Below are 17,090 nucleotides of genomic sequence, written 5' to 3' on the forward strand. Positions count from 1 at the left end.
CAAAAATGCTCCAAATAGCCTCAAAATGCACTTTATTGCTCCCTTTGCCATTAGGACCTAAAAACAAACGAAAATAGCTTAAACTACTAAAACAACTATGAATTAACAACATAAATGCATGAAAACAAGCTAAGTAAGTCGCCTAAATATGCTCCTATCACTCATTTGGAAGAGATGGATGTGGAGAGAGCTCTATGAGCTCTGGGTTTTTAGGTTGAGCTCAGATTTCGAAGAGATGGAAGTCCAAAGAGAGGTGAGAATAGTGGTTGGGTTTTGGGTTGACCTCATACCTCTGATTTCGAACGAAGGGATGCGAGAGAGAGAGAGAGAGAGAGAGAGAGAGAGAGATGAGATGAGTGAACTGGGTTTTGTGCCATATTTTTTGTTTTGGCTGAAAAATTCCATTTTTTTCGACGATTGAAGCTTTGGTAGGTATAGTAAGGTAGGGTGTTTAGTTCCAAATTTCTACATCCATGATTTATGGAATAAATGGGTTGTTTGTAAGATGAATTAATACTTAGAAGTTAAATTAGGGTTTGTATTTCACGTTGGGGCCTATGAGTTGTGGAATAAACTTTACTTTTTGACGTGCCACAAAACTAGGATGGAACAATTTTTCGTTCAAGTGTACAATTACATAAATTTGTGAAATTTTTCCCGTAATGTGCATGGGGTGTGCATGGTGTGCAACTATTCATGCTACAACTTAATATGAGAAGCGTGAATGTCCACTATGTGTAATGCACGTATATTGGGCCTTGGAATTTAGGGAGTATGACCACAACCTAGTTGGCCTTGGCGAAACACAAAATTAAGAAAAAGCTTAGAGGACGTTAAGGGTCATATGTGTCCATGAAATAACAACAATGAGTATCATATTTTCCACGTGCATGTTTAAGCAGTGGTTGATAAACATAACAAGACTTTTCAAATTGTTGTTGTAACCTTATATACGTACCAATTATGTTTTAATTGTATCCAATGTACCAATAGATTGCCTTTAAAGTTTCTTATTAATGCGAAAAAGCAGCTCGTTGCTCGATCTCCAGTTCTGTACATATCATGTGTATGTACTGTACATATGATGTGCATGTGGTGTGCATATAGTGTATATGGTGGTGACGTCATTTTTCTGTTTTCAAAGAGAGAGCTATGAGCTCTGAGTTTTTGGGTTGGCTCATATTTGTGAGCATATCATGTGAATGTCGTCATGTGCATGTCGTGTGCATGTCACTGGAAATAGATGATTTTTAATGGGATTTCCAGAATCTAAGTTTAGGTCAAAGATTTGTAAACTACAGACCTTTAAGGAATTTCCAAAATCTAGGCCCCGCATATCCCCTAACGTTGTCAATTGCATGATGCACGTCCACAACAAAATCGATGTCATTGCACGTATTGTTACAGATAACAAATTTGAAATTTTCTTTGAACTTAGAGGGAGAAAGCGTTCATCGGTGGATGAGAGAGAGAGAGATTGCAGCAAAAAAATGGTGTCTTTAGTTTTTCATAATGGATTTTCTTCGACATCTAAAAATTTTTTGGACTGCAGATTGTTTTGACTCAGCTGGGTTTTGAATGGGATTTAAAATTTGGGGAAGAAGATGATGATTTGAGGAAGAAATCCCCAACCTGCAATTGCAAGCACAGAAATGTGTTCATTTCCCAAAAGGGTAAATCAGCAAACACAAACAATCTCCAAATAAATCAAATCTTCCAACTGGGTTTTCGAATTTGGGGAAAAAGATGATGATTTGAGGAAAAAATCTCCAATCCGCAACTGCAAACATAGAAATGTGTTCATTTCCTAAAAGGGCCAATCAGCAAACACAAACAATCTCCAAATAAATCAAATCTTCCAACTCGATTTTTCATTATCTTTCACTAATCTAAGAACATCCAATAAATATCAATTTTAGAGAGAGGGTGGGAGGGAAAGAGAGAGTAGAGAGAGAGAAATAAGAAAATGGGAGGAAATAACTCGTTTATATACGAGGGCAATATGATCATTTCAAGGTGTAGGAAAAATCTTGGTGTGCATGCCGTGTGCATATTCAAAAAATTCTATTTCTATTCCAAGATTACGAAATGTCTTATTTTCGGGTATTTTCTTTTTATTTTTGGTAGCAAGGTTCGCAACTTCATTAAACCAACCAAATAAATTTACACGAAAGAGGTCCAAAAACAACAAACATAAAATATAGATATGGACCACAATATACAACCCAACAGAAAGTTGTGAGCCCAAAGAAAAAGAAAAAAGCGAAGAAACATGGACAACTTGCATCCACCGCCGCCTTCTTTGGAAAGATCCCATCCAACCAACGTAAACCAGTCACCAGAAATTAAGCCATCCAAAGCTTCAGAAGCGGAGAAAAATAAAATTTCAACATCTTCTAAGGAGCACCCTGCAGATCTGCACCACAAACCGAAGGAAGCTTGTAGGGAAAAAAACTACAAGCAACAGTGCCAATGCGGGGCAACTGAGGAACAGAGGTGGTGAAAGCACACGAGAAAATCCGAAGCTCTACACACCTTCCCGTGAATTGCAGTCAGTTATCGATAAAACTAGTAATCATAAGCTAACGAGGCTCTTGAGATAGAGGTTTCGGAGACTGCCTTTAGTGGTCAGAAGATTGGAGGTCAGTTTAATCATAAATGGGTGGCGGTGGAAAGAAACATTCGAGCAATGCTCTATTTTATCGGATGGGTCATAATATCTAATCGTAGCAATTCCCTAGTTGGTTCCCATTGCTTGTACCTTTTGATTGAAACTTAAGAGTTTGGTATTATGCTTGGGTTGCGGATTTGTATATTCATGATAAGTTATAGGATTGATTAGTTTAAGTTGTTAATTTGTTCAGTTTATATATATTTTGTTTATTGGTCTGTATATTCTTTTAGGTGATTGCTTATGACCACCTTCTTACGCTTTCAACTGAAGTTTTTGTGTAGAATCTCGATCACCCCATCAATGGGAATTCCTTGGGTCTAAGAGCCTTTTTCAAATTTCCACCAAAAACTTCAGTTGTAAGCCCGCTCATAAGCAAACACCTAAAAGAACAAATAAATAAAACAATCAACAGACAGATATATAAATTAAACAAATTAACAACTTAAACCAACTAATAATATAACTTACCCATGAGATGAATTCAGTAAAAATGGGCTAGAGCGGCCACTCCTCAAGCATAACTACCAATCTCTGAAATTTTTATCGAAATGGACAAGTTTATGATTAAAGTTTGATTTCTAGGTAGGATGGTATGCTTAAATTGGAACACCTCATAACCACACCTTGCCTCAATAAAATCCTCTCACACACTGCACTGCACTGCACCTCAAATATACAGTAGAACATCCATAATTTAGTACTCGGTAAATTAATAACCTTTGTTAAATAATATTTTTGGCCGGTTCCGATTTGTGTATAATGTGCAAAATTAATAATTCGCTAAATTTATCAATAATGCATTATAAAAAATTCATATAGATCCCACGTAATATGTAAATTAATAATTTCTTATCACTATGGCTTTTGTTTATTTAAATTGGGTTTTTGTTTGCTTAAATGTTCATAAAATAGAATAATGTAGTACATTGAACACTGTACAATCTATTTTTAGGAAAAATAAGTATATTCATGAAATTTTACTTGATTAAACAAATATATAAAATTATTAGTTCGTAAAAGAAAAAACTAAATGCAATGTATTGTATTTAAGAAAATAAGGAATACTTCGATATTTAATATTACTAATTAACAGGGCCGGCCCAGAGAATTTGGGGCCCTAGGTGAGCCTTTGAAGTGGGCTCTAAAGTTCTCTGATTCCCTGTTTTTTGTACATATATATATATATATATATGTATATATGTAAAAGAATTCGCTAAATACACAAAAAATTTTATTTTTATATCAAATATCATTAAAAATTAATATTAAAAGAAGATAGATATCCAAACATTACTTAATATTACACGTCTTACATTTTTAGAGGCAAATGTACTAAATGTTTGCAGTCAAGAGTCTAAAATCGATAGTGAAGAACAATAAAACTTGATAATCAAGAGAGTAAAGAACAATAAAACTTGATTGACGAGTATAATAAATTCAACAATGACCAATTGATTTCTCTTGTGTTTTTTCTAAAATCAACGTTGTCACATCCCGGCCCGGGGCGGAACCACTTCCTGGGCCCGACTCCACCACCGTAGCACGATATTGTCCGCTTTGGGCTTACCATTCCCTCACGGTTTTGTTTTTGGGAACTCACGAGCAACTTCCCAGTGGGTCACCCATCCTGGGAGTGCTCTAGCCCCTTACTCGCTTAACTTCGGAGTTCCAATGGAACCCGAAGCCAGTGAGCTCCCAAAAGGCCTCGTGCTAGGTAGGGATGAGAATATACATTTAAGGATCACTCCCCTGGGCGATGTGGGGATGTCACAAACGTCACACTAACGAATTGAATATTAAAATTATCCATTGAATAATAAATTATTGAAAAGCAAAATATAAATTCAAAGTTTTGATTACCTAAAGTACAATCTTCAAGACCATGTAATAGTTGATTTAAAATTCGATAGAAATGAAGAGATTGAAAAGTTGAAAGAAAAATAAAGATTGCAAAGGGACTTGAGTTTTATAACTTTATATGCATTTGGACAAATCGATTGAGAGTAATTTTTTAAAAACAAGAAAAAACTAGTGACTAAAAAGGCAACTCCATGTTTCGAACTCAACACCAAAAAAAAAAAAGGAAGTTGAACATTTCCATTGCACCAAAAAATGAAATTTAATATATATATATATATATATATTTTTTTTTTTTACTTTTTATGTATTTATATGTAATTTACAGATTATATAAAAAATTTTATGACCCCTCTGAAGTGGGGCTCCTAAGCGGGTGCCTACATGAACTGCCCTCAGGGCCGGTCCAGCTAATTAATTGATAATTTAATAAATTATTAATTCATTGATTATTTTATATTTGCTAAATTAATAGATTTTCTTTGGTCTGAAGGCTATTAATTTAGAGATATTTAACTGTAGATTACATGCTACTAGCTCATGCATGAAACAATATATGAGGTTATTTAGTAGCCAACCTTGTAGTTAATTTTTGACCGACCTCTCTAATCCACTAAATCAGCAAGTTAAAATCATAATAAACTGATCATTGTTAACTTTCTTGGTTGTTTTCTTAATCATGCTTTACCTGTTTCGTGGAATACTCAGTTTTAGTTATTGCAACTAAGTATTCTGAGGATTTTGATGAAAATCTGTCAAGAAATTCTCAGGGCTGGGATGATTGTTCAAATTACTGGGTTTCTTCTGGCTAGTTACCTTGGGATGTAATGGATGATTTGACGAAGAGATGTTTGGTGAAGAATGGGAAGACGATAACAGTACGAAGGACGTAGAAATGACGCTCCATGATGGTTTTTATCTCGATAATGGTGGGTTCGATTGGCTCCGATCTCTTTGAATTTTCTTGATGGAGTTCCGGAGGAGGTTAGAGATTCAACCACCTGTAACCTGGTGTAAGAAGTGTTCTTTTTCCTACTAATTATCTGCCATTAATAATCGGCATTAAACTTCCATGTGTGAGATGTTTGTGCATCAATGCAAGTGGAACCTGTCTAACCAAGAAACTAAAAACAAAATAGTTATCAAAGTTTGAACCCACGGCTAGTCATGGAGGAACTAGGACGTAGGGGCCAAAGTTCATGAAATGATCAGGTTTTGAAGCGTCAGTTAGAAACCGATGGCATTACATGAGACCAAGTTGATCCGGGAAACCAGAAACATGTACCTTGTGACACGAAATCGGATTGATTTCGCAATTGACAATTACAGAACACGAGCGAGGAGAAATTACATTCCTACCTTATTGCGACAATTGTACGCTCAAATGGTTGCAATTCTGTAGTACAATTATTCTTTCTTTGTTGTTTATCCGTTACCACCCAGCACTGCGTACGTCCAACAAGCCTAAGAATCTTTTCTCTTGGCTGAAAACCTCATACCCCCGGGGACAAAGCCGCATTGATAATCGCCTGAGAGGAATACAGATCCACGTATTTGGCTTGTGACCAACAACGTTGGAATAACAGTTACATGAGAATTTGTAGCTCCAAAATCCTTGGTAGTCTGCGTTGCTTGCATCAACAGACTATATTTGGTGGGCTTCCTTCTGTTTTAAATCCTCCTCACTTGAAATAGGTACTATAGTGGTACTTTGTTCCTGGTCGTGTACCTGTCTACTTTCCCGTAGCTTCCCAGAAGTCGCAATTGCAAGAATTAGCTCAAGTTGTTTTTCCTGCTGCTCCTGCATATGACAATCAGCGAAACATATTATATTCAAAATAATGACGCCAAAAGTTGGATCTCACAATTAATAATTTTTTGTTAACCTAGAGAATCCATGACAGAGATTCGAAAAGCAGATAAGAGTGCAATAACAAACGGATAGAAACACTGAAAGTCCATTAACCTTGGCATTCTAGCTTGTAGAAGGGAATATAACCACACTAATCAACGATATTTTCTACCAGCTGAATCACTAATGGAAGAACTCCATAGAAGTTAATATTATTCCCAAAATCATTGAAAATATTTGATCCTCGAGTCTACATGCTAAGGAAATCTGACAACTCTAAATCCTGTTTAGCCACCAGCTGGGAGTGGAGAACACTGACCTGCATTGCCAGCAAAACTTTTTGAATTTCTCCAAGCTCCTTTTCCAAAATGTCTTCTTGTGCTGCTAATGCTCGAGTGGCCTCAGAATTCTTTTGAGCCAAAGCTGCAGTCTTCAGGAACAACAAACTAGTTAGATGAAGTGCCAGATAGATTGCAATATTATCTGATACAAGTTTCTTGATACTTTAAGCAAACAAGATTACATTATTTCTGCATTTCAACATATTGAATTAATCCATTTTTCAAGGTTAGCAGTAAATATCCTAAGGTCCTAAACATTTCAGCATGGCATAGGCTTGTAGCCAAAGAACCTTGAGTTTTTGTTGTACCAACTTTACCCATGTTGATTACCACTCATACCATTACCCACACTATCTTGCATCTACTGCTAAGTGTCTAAACTTGTTTAAACCTGTCCCAATCTTCTGCAAAATGGTCTCCAGTTCGACAAAATTATTTCAGGAGCTACCAGAGATTCGACAGAACCATTTTCCAAGATCAATGGGTTCTGACGTTGAGTGTCTTTGTTCTCATGGCCATGACCTTTGACATTTCACAATGATTAATGATCATGCAGGGAAAGGAGAACGATGCGTCCTTTCTTTTTTTGGCTGTAGGGAGAGAATAGTTGAAAAGCCTGAAAATATGATTCGGTCACCAGGCAAAGGTAATGAAGACTATTAAATAGGTTACCTTTTTTGCATGTACAGCTCACCACAGAAGTAGAGGATTCTGAATAGCTGCTTTGATTTTAGATCTCTTTTACCATTGTTCTTGAAAAGAATCCTAGCGTATTCAGCATTCGAGCCAAGCACATGACCATATGGCCTAGACGACACTCTTCTATTGTATATAATCGTTACTCGTACTTGATTGAGAACATGGTAAGCATCCACTAGAATCCAGTAGCCATACAGATCTTACTTCTACAGTTATCATCCTTAAAAATTCTCACGTACCAAAATTGAGTTATTAACATATATAGATGCTCCATTGTGTAGAGACTCTAAGAGGTGCTTCATGAGATAGTTTCACATGTTTATGAGTAAGCACATAAAGTCCTCACCTTTTTCAGCGCTCTACATGATATACTAATTTCACCATTCAAATCTTACAGCATTAGCTTTCACTCAGTATCTGTTTCCATATTCAAAGGGATGTACAAGTACTTAAAAGCTATAAACTGTACAAGAAATAGATTATACAGCATGCAACTGAAATCATAGGCATGTATATCCCAATATTATCACTCCATAGACACTTATTGCAATGTGCCAATACTAGCCTGATGCAAGATAGAATCATAGACTTTCACATTTATTTTTTGAGGTTAATGATGACAGAAACCAAGGTGTTACACTAACAGGTGGATGAATGGGTTTCCACAAGCAACTTCAAATTTTGACGTAAGTCTTAACCAGTAATCAATGAAAGTGGTGGTGATTATGGGACTAAATCAAATCTCCAAGGGTGTGGTTATTGTAATAATCTAGAAACCATTTGAAGAACAATCAATCCTACTGAGCTATAGCAAACAGATTCTAACTGTGTGGCCTTTGAATAATAAAAATTAACCAATCTCAAAATTCTTAAGACTCCACATTTGTGGACAGTGTATTTGAACATTTTTGGATGGGGAAAAACTCAAATCAATTGGGCACAGATAGATGACATATCCAAATGTCAAGATATACTGCAATTTCCACAATTTGACAAACAACAAAATGAGCTCTTCAGAAACCACCAGCACAAAGCTACCAATCAAATCGTCACTAACTTAACCATATAGTGTGTAATACATGGTTTCATATTCCCTCAGAGGTCACTCTATAGGATGGAGCTTAAAAAGTAACAGATATACTCAACTGATACTTACAACTATTCCGGGTGCAAACCATGTAATCAAGTTATACTGCATCCTATTTGAGTTATGCCATTTTAGGTTCATATCAAGTACTAGTCAAGACTAACTCAACATGTTTAATTAATAATGTAAGATCACTGGACACTAACCAATCTGTATACTATTCGTGTCATGTAGAGTTGATACATGTTACTTATGAACAGAAACCCAAACAAAACTATAACCTCATATCATTTTTGTCTTTGTACTAAACTATAATCGAACTTAAACCACTAAACTATAACCAAACACTTCATTAATTTCTAAAGCTATTTAGTTTTACTCTGATACTACATTTCCATGACCTTATCTCAATTTATAATCCAACTAGAAAGGCCAATGCTTGCAAAAATAGTTCAAGTGTTTCCTTTTCTCTGTCAAACAGTAATTCTCCGAAAAATCATCTACATTACTATAAACAGAAGACTTTACCAAACTTATCAGTTATCCAAAAGTTTCCATTACCTCAGCAATGGGCTCTTTCAAAGCCTTACGGGTAACCCGAAATCGTATCCCCAATTTCTCGAGCTGCCTTGACAAAACCTGAATGATTCTAGTCGAGCTCCGCAAATCCTCCTCCAATTTCTCAATTCTCTCAAACAAATTCAACTCCATCCTACCCTTCACCGACTCCCTGCACATTCGCCTCCACTGCCGCCGCCGAATCCACGCCCCAATCCCTACGGCCATTACCAACGCCACAGCCCCAGACGCCAAAACCCAGTTCCCCATTGGCACTAAAGACGTCTTCTTTAAGCTCAAAACCGCGCAATTCACCGCGAAACCAATCGAAACAACCGCCGACGACGCAATGCACAAAAACTCCGCAATCGACAAGAAATAGTCCAAATTGAAGGCACCACTGACGGCGTCATTTGGTTCCAGAGCTGCATCGGAGTTGTACACTCCAAGACGAGATTGATGGGAGCTGAAATTTTGGGGATTTACAGGACTGTTGTTTGAGATTGGGAAATGCCGGCGACTGATGATTGGGAGAGAGAGAATGGCTGGGGTTTTGGGGAAAGATGCGGCGGCGATGTAGAGGGCGAGTCGAGGTCGCGGAGGTGAATTTACTAATAGCTGGAGGCAAGTGAATGACATTGTTTTGGGGCTGTGGATCTCTGTGATTGTGCGGTTGGGTTCAGTTAGGGTTTTGGATTTTGGTCCATTTGATGTTGCAGAGAGAGAGAGAGAGAGAGAGAGAGAGAGAGAGGGACAAATAGTGGGCGATGGGTTCGATAATTGGCGAGTGGAGAGTGTGATTAACAAAAACCAAGGCAAAACATGAAATCGGCCTCCATCTCGTTTTGAACTCATCGTTCTTTTTTCTTTCTTTTTTCTTTCTTTTTAATAGAAAAATGACCTAGATAAACAAAGTTCATAACTTACTATATCATCTAAAGTACATATTAATATAATTTTTTTTGTGGTGAAAATATTATTTAGTCTTCTATCACAACAAAAAAATTAAGTATACTAATGTAATTTCATAAAATAAAATTTCGTTACTCTTTGTTTAAGCTTTACTTACAAATGATTTTAATATCTTTAATTTTAAAAAGTTAAAAAATAAATACAAAATAAATCTTTCTCCCTCTCTCCACACTCCCTGTCCCATAATCTCTCTCACTCTCTTCCTCTCTCTCCACTTCCATGTTCCTCCACTAGAATGGGAGTGTTGGAATGAATTGCGCACGTCCGCGGACGACGGCATTAGTTGATCAGAATCACCCATGAACAACTATTGGAAGAAAGAATGGCAACTAGGGTTAGGTTAGGTTGCATGTTCACCGTACAAAGGATTTTAGGGTGATAGATAGTGTTGTCAATTCCCTTAATTCAAGGGATGTGTCTCTTGTTGTCAATTTCCTCAATTTGTCTTATTTGTCTTGTCAATTCCCTTAATTCAAGGGATGTGTCTTATTTGTTCTTTTTTGTTAGCTTTAGACGTAAATCAAGGAGGGATAGGTAGTCTTGTTTTCTTCCCTCTAGCACATATATATTGCTATCTCTTGTACCTGATTGTTTTATGATGAATATACCATTCACAAAATACAATATGGTATCAGAGCAGTGACCCTAACCGGCCTGTCTCTGTGATGTTCTCTTGAGAGATTTGTGAGCTTCTTGTCCTTCAATCATGGCTGAAGAAAGCTTAGTAAATTTGGAAGGAGACGGCTTTCATGCTACTCCACCATCACCACACTCAGATATTGATATCAACCCAAATCAACGTCTTAGTTCTGTCTTGCTAAATGAGTTTAACTATCTTCCATGGGAGAGAGCAGTTTCTCTTGCTCTGGGAGGACGATCAAAGCTTGGTTATGTTAATGGTGTTATTCCAATGCCTGAGACCACCTCACCGAAGTATGATGCTTGGCTATGCAAAGACCAGTTGGTCATGTCGTGGCTACTCAATTCCATGGATCGTAAGATTGCAGAAATTTTTAGCTATGCTGAATCCTCTATGACTCTTTGGAAAAATCTCAAGGAAATGTATGGAAATCAGAACAATGCGGCTAGAGTGTTTCAGTTAAAGAAGGACATTGCTGGTTTGCAACAGGAAGGGAAGCCATTTGTGCAACATCTTGGAAAGCTGACCACTATGTGGAACGAGCTGAATGTGTATCGACCACACACCATCGACGCTGCTGTGCTAACTAAAAGAGCCGAGGAAGACAAAATATTCCAACTCCTAGCAAGCCTGAGCCCTGAATTCGAAGATCTTCGAAGCCATATCTTCATGAATCCCGACCTGCCTTCTTTTTCAAGTGTGTGTGCCACAATTCAAAGAGAAGAGGTTCGAAGGAAAGTCATGACTTTGGACATGAAGGCAAATATACCAGAAGCTAGGGCTTACTTCTCTAACCAAAAACTTGGTGAGGAGAGAGGCTACAAAGGAAAGAAAACTGGCTTAAAATGTAGCCATTGTGATGCTGGTGGGCACTCAAGAGACCGATGCTGGATTCTTCATCCATAGTTAAAACCAAAGTTTCCTAAGGATAACAAAGGTGTCTCGAAAGGCTCGTACAACCCTTCTTACAAGGCAAATCATGTTGCCACAACTTCTTCTGATGGAGCACTGAAGTTCACCACTAATCCAGCTGCACTGATCAACGAGTTTGCTATGTTTCTTCACAAGAAACAAGGTCTTGGAGATAGTGAAGGACCACTAAATCAGTGTGACAACAATCAAACTGCACTACTAAGACAGTTTGCTGGCTTCCTGGCTGGAAATGAAGGCGTGGTACAAAGGGACATCCCAAGTATCTTACACTCCTTCTCAACTGCTCTCAACATTGGTAATGTGCTTGATTATTGGATTATAGATTCTGGAGCCACTGATCATATGACTAACAAGTCTACAAACTTGCATAAATTTGAAAAATTTTCTATTCCATCTCAAGTGTCAGTTGCCAATGGAAAAAATGCTATGGTTGTGGGAAAAGGAAAAATACATTTGATCTCAAGTGATGTCGAGTCTGAGGCTCTTTATGTTCCCTCATTCCCTTTTCAACTTTTATCTGTTAGCAAGATCACAAACTCATTAAATTGTCTTGCCATTTTCTCTCCCAAAAATGTGATCTTTCAGGATGTAGTCACCAAGAAGACGATTGGTGAAGGATTTTTCTTAAATGGTCTCTACTATCTTTCCAAGCATATTCAAGTTCCCAAGGTTTTTCAAGTCACTTCAAGCTTAGCTCAAGAACAACAACTTTGGCACCAACGTCTAGCACATCCTTCTGAAAAAGTTTTATCCACCTTGTTCCCAAATATGTGCAAAGTTACAAGTCCTTGTGATGTTTGTCATTTTTCTAAGTTTACTAGATTACCATTTACTTCCTCTTTGTCTAGGGCTAGTAACCCTTTTGAAATCGTGCATTCCGATGTTTGGGGACCAACTATAGAGTCTTTTGATGGATACAAATATTTTGTAACTTTTGTGGATGATTTCACAAGGATTACTTGGTTGTATCTTTTGAAATTTAAAAGTGAAGTGATGGAAGTTTTTCAAGATTTTCATAGACTTGTGGCCACCCAATTTGCTTCAAAAATTCATATTTTACGATCAGATAACGGCACAGAATATATGTCTCATCACATGTCACACTACTTGAGCACGCATGGTATATTACTCCAAACAAGCTGTGTTGGAACACCTCAACAAAATGGGGTGGCCGAGAGGAAGAATAGAGATCTACTTGAGAAGACTAGAGCTCTTATGTTTCACATGAATGTGCCTAAGAAGTTTTGGTCTCAAGGAGTCCTTACTGCGGTATATCTCATCAATAGATTGCCTAGTAAAGTGTTGAATTTTAAATCACCTTATGAGGTCTTGAAAAATAGAAAGATCAACTTTTCCCATTTGAGAGTCTTTGGGTGTACATGCTTTGTTCACATTCAAACTCAAAATCGTGACAAGCTAGACCCAAGGGCTGCCAAATGTGTCTTTCTAGGTTATTCATCTACCCAAAAAGGTTACAAGTGCTATAATTCAACAACTAGAAAAATGGTTGTTTCAAGGGATTTTAAATTTGAAGAACATGTTCCTTACTTCTCACAATCACTGGATTACTCTAGACAGGGGGAGCATTTGATGGACTTATTTCCTTTTCCATATCCAAACGGAGAAGATGCAACATGCATTCCTAGTGATCATGTGCTGGATGATGTTAACCTTCACTCGGTGGAACATCTTGAAGATGAAAACCCTTCCTCATCGGAGATTCACACTGCACTCTCCAGTGATCCTTCCAACCATGATGTTGTTCAAATACCTGTAGTTCAATCTCCTACAGTTCATCGCAATCCTGCACGAGAGAGGAAACTTCCATCCAAGTTGCATGATTATGTGACCTACACTGCCAGGTATCCCGTGACTGATGTTATTGATTATAGCAAAGTCTCATCTTCTTTTGCTACTTTCCTAAGTGCCATTAATGAAGCTCGAGAACCTTAAAGTTTTCAAGAAGCCAATCTTCACAATGAGTGGAGAAATGCTATGGCAGAGGAGCTTCAAGCCCTCCATGAAAATAACACATGGACTATAGCGAAACTTCCAAAAGGAAAGAAGGCAGTGGGGAGTCGTTGGGTGTACAAAACTAAGTTTCATTCAGATGGTACAATCGAAAGGAATAAGGCTCGCTTGGTTGCTCGAGATTTTACACAAACCTATGGCGTCGATTATAAAGAGACATTTGCTCCGGTGGCAAAAATGAACACTGTTAGAGTATTGTTGTCGGTTGCAATTAACAATGCATGGCCTCTCTTTCAAATGGATGTTAAAAATGCTTTCCTGCATGGTGAACTTGAAGAAGAGGTTTACATGAAGCTACACCCAGGTCATCCTCAATCAAACAATCCAGAAATGGTGTGCAAACTCCATAAATCCATTTATGGTCTCAAGCAAAGTCCACGTGCATGGTATGCCAAGCTCAGTCATGTTCTGGAAAGGATTGGTTTTTGTCGAAGTATTGCGGATTCTTCCCTATTTGTTCGTTCCAGCTTAGTGGGTAAACTAGTTGTGCTCATTTATGTTGATGATCTAATTGTGACAGGTGATAATATGTCAGAGATTAATGCTCTTAAACAGTATCTCAACAACAAGTTTGCTATCAAGGATCTTGGCACTCTCAAATACTTTCTGGGCATCGAGATGACACTCTCACAAGTGAAATGACGGTTTTGCTCCTAGTATGTTTGTTTCGTTGTGTGGTTGTTTTTGGATTTGTTTGGCTGATTTTGGACCACACACACACACACTCCCACACTCCTTCACCCCTTCCCTGTCCCGTATCACTGTCCTTTTCTCTCTCTCTCCGCCTTTCCTATCTCCATATGTACGGACAACACCGAAACAAGTCAAAATTGTGGTAGATCGAGGAAACAAAGTACATATTCGTGCTCGTGAGGTCCTTAGGAGTTCAACCATACCCATTTCAGGTAAGGATACCTTCGTTTTCACGTCGAACTCGGGATCTCCGATTTTGGTCACTGTTCATGCACACATTAATTCTTGTGTTTTTTGGGAATTTCAAGCTTGTAGGAAGCTTGGTGAGGTCCTTAGGAGGCTCGGGGTGGTTCGTTTGAAGGTTTTGGACGTCGGGATCGTGAGTTGCAGGTTTGGCCGAAGTTGGTGGTGTTTTCCCGGCGAGATTCCGTGGGTTTTAGTGCTTGAAAGTGGTATCGATTTGTTCCTCTTGTTGTAAGCTTCATTTTGGTACCAATTTTGTGAAATTTGGTTGAAAAACAAAGAAGATACAAGGTTTTGAAAATTCCCCGGTTTTTCTGCGCCGGCGACGGCGACGGCGCCGAAGTTTGGCCGGAGAAGACGACAAAATATTTCGTCAGTTTGGACGGAATATTCCTAACGGCGTTAACGGCATCAGTTAGATTTAACGGAATATTCCTGACAGCGTTAACTGACGCCGTCAGTGTGCCAGGCACGTGTGGCCGTGCCTTGCCCGGCGTGTGGGGGCACATGTGGCGTCGGAAAATTTTTCTAAAAATATGGGGATGTTCGTGAGGTTGAGTAGATCACGTTGGTGCATTCATACACCCCATTTGAGCATTGTATGAGAATTGTAATGTTGGCTATGTGCTTTAAAATTAATGTATTTATAGTTGTTTCGCATATAGGTGAGACCTATTCCAAGGACGAGCGCGGTCACTCGAGGCAAGGGGTTACGACCCTTCTACATAACAGTGAGTGGGCTTTTGGTTTTCTGTATATACCTATATACTTATGTTTTTCCCAGAAAATGAAATGAAATGTTTATACGTTTATATGTCATGCATTATGTTTGCCGTTGAGTATACATTATTAGTTGCATATCTATATGTGTGTTTGGTGCTGCGGACGCACAGGTAAGTGCCAAGTAAGTTATGGTTTATATTTATTGTTCAGTAGTGATATGAGATGCATAGAGAGCTCATAACCTGCACCCCCGGTGTTAGTGCTCCCGCCCAGAGCTGGGCACAGTCCTTCACGTGATGTTCACCTCCCGCACCACACGCTCATCTTGGATCCAAGTTAGGTGCACAGTCCTGTCGTACAAACCATTTCAGGTGATTCCGACTCGTAGGTGACCCGCGATTATTCGCGCAGTCTTCACGTGATCGTAGCACTTGAGCGTACTTATTATACACCTAGTCCTGTCGTACAGACCACTTTAGTTGGTTCCGACTCGTGTGCAAGTATAGTTAGTAAGATGAAGATTTGAGCTCTAGATTCAGCCGTACAGGTCACGTTAGGTGACTCTGGCTGACAGATTACATGGCATTGTTTTGGCGTTACCTGAGTACTTGCATTTTATTTCGAGACATTTGGCATGGCTTATTTCTGAGCATGACTTATATATATATGTATATATTCTATTTTCTAGGAAGTATACAGGTTTTACGGCGAGGGTTAGAACTTTGTTTATGAAATGGTTTTTGAAAAGCTTTGTTTTTGCCCACTCACGCTTTCTGTTTTGCGCCCCTCCAGGTTCTAGTTAGGCTAGCGCTTTTGGTGGCTCCCCAGAGGATTTTCTCGGCATATCTGACAGATTATCACCAGTGTAGGACCACATTTGGGTGTGTTTATTTAGGGTTGTTTTCTCCTGGACTGCACTAGGTCTTCCGTGCTCTGAACTTTGTTTTTCACACTTACGCTTGCACATGTATGTTCTTACTTTGTGTATAGCTGGTTTTTAATTATTCGTAATTTTATTATTATTTATTAGCTTCCACACTGTGCATATGATTACGTCACTTCCACGTGACGGTCAGCATGCCCTGATCTCGGTCGAGGTGTGTCAATTATTGTAACTAATTTATTGTATAATTCTAGTTATATTTTGAGACTGCTTTTAAAATGATTAAAACTCTTGAACATTAGATTGAAAATATTTAATGTCATTAGATTTTCTTTGGTATCAGAGTTTTCTGGGGTTTTGTATCTTCTGGTGTGCTTCATGGTGGATAGATAGGTTTTATACTATTTAGTTTCTACTAAGTGTAATATTGCGCACCAAATTTTGTGTCAAACAATGTGAATGTTGCGCTATAAAATTTTGAACCTTCAGAACGTTTGGGTCACTCTTTCTAAATTTAATATCGATCAAACCAAACTACCTATTTTGAGTGACAATAAAGCTGGAATTTTTGCCCTTCGTGAAGAAAAATTCTAGCTTCGCTACTAGTCAAATATACAAAAAGTTAAATTCAAATAACCTAGGATGATTATGGGATTGTTTGGATGTGCTTTTAAAATGGTTAAAAGCGCTTTTAGAAAAAATATTTTTGGATTCTAAAAGCATTTTAGTGCTTACTGCAGGAAATACTAGTTATGTGATTCTTCTAGGAAGCACTTTAATTGATTTTTCATGATTTATTTGTATTTTTACTAAGGATTGATTCCAAAAACATTTTCACTAAAAGCGTTTTCAGTAATTTTAAAAGCACATTCAAACGAGCTATACTTCACGAAAATAATACCTC

The 17,090-nt window shown here is 38.0% G+C and overlaps 1 protein-coding gene and 1 long non-coding RNA gene across 2 annotated transcripts; one reads left to right on the forward strand and one right to left on the reverse strand.

Moving 5' to 3' along the window:
- The first annotated feature begins 2,156 nt into the window (after positions 1-2,156).
- LOC125476171 lies at positions 2,157-5,878 on the forward strand. Its single transcript, XR_007257517.1, has 2 exons — positions 2,157-2,642; positions 5,302-5,878. It is a non-coding gene; the product is annotated as an uncharacterized LOC125476171 (long non-coding RNA).
- LOC125476170 lies at positions 5,743-9,920 on the reverse strand. Its single transcript, XM_048581953.1, has 3 exons — positions 9,072-9,920; positions 6,703-6,813; positions 5,743-6,332 (listed from the first exon to the last, which is right to left on the reverse strand). Exons 1-3 carry the CDS (start codon positions 9,705-9,707, stop codon positions 6,177-6,179), a joined length of 903 nt encoding a protein of 300 aa, XP_048437910.1. The 5' UTR covers positions 9,708-9,920; the 3' UTR covers positions 5,743-6,176.
- Positions 9,921-17,090: the final 7,170 nt, after the last annotated feature.

The sequence above is a fragment of a genome, unplaced genomic scaffold (genome assembly GCF_019419815.1).
Source record: "Pyrus x bretschneideri cultivar Hongxiangsu unplaced genomic scaffold, Pyrus_bretschneideri_v1 Contig18, whole genome shotgun sequence".
Classification (NCBI taxonomy): domain Eukaryota; kingdom Viridiplantae; phylum Streptophyta; class Magnoliopsida; order Rosales; family Rosaceae; genus Pyrus; species Pyrus x bretschneideri.

Coding starts and splice junctions, on each gene's coding strand:
- LOC125476170 (XM_048581953.1), bottom strand. CDS start 9,707: ATGTCATTCACTTGCCTCCAGCTATTAGTAAATTCACCTCCGCGACCT. Junction 6,814..9,071: donor TGAAAGAGCCCATTGCTGAG/GTAATGGAAACT, acceptor TTGTTCCTGAAG/ACTGCAGCTTTGGCTCAAAA. Junction 6,333..6,702: donor AAGTTTTGCTGGCAATGCAG/GTCAGTGTTCTC, acceptor TGTCATATGCAG/GAGCAGCAGGAAAAACAACT.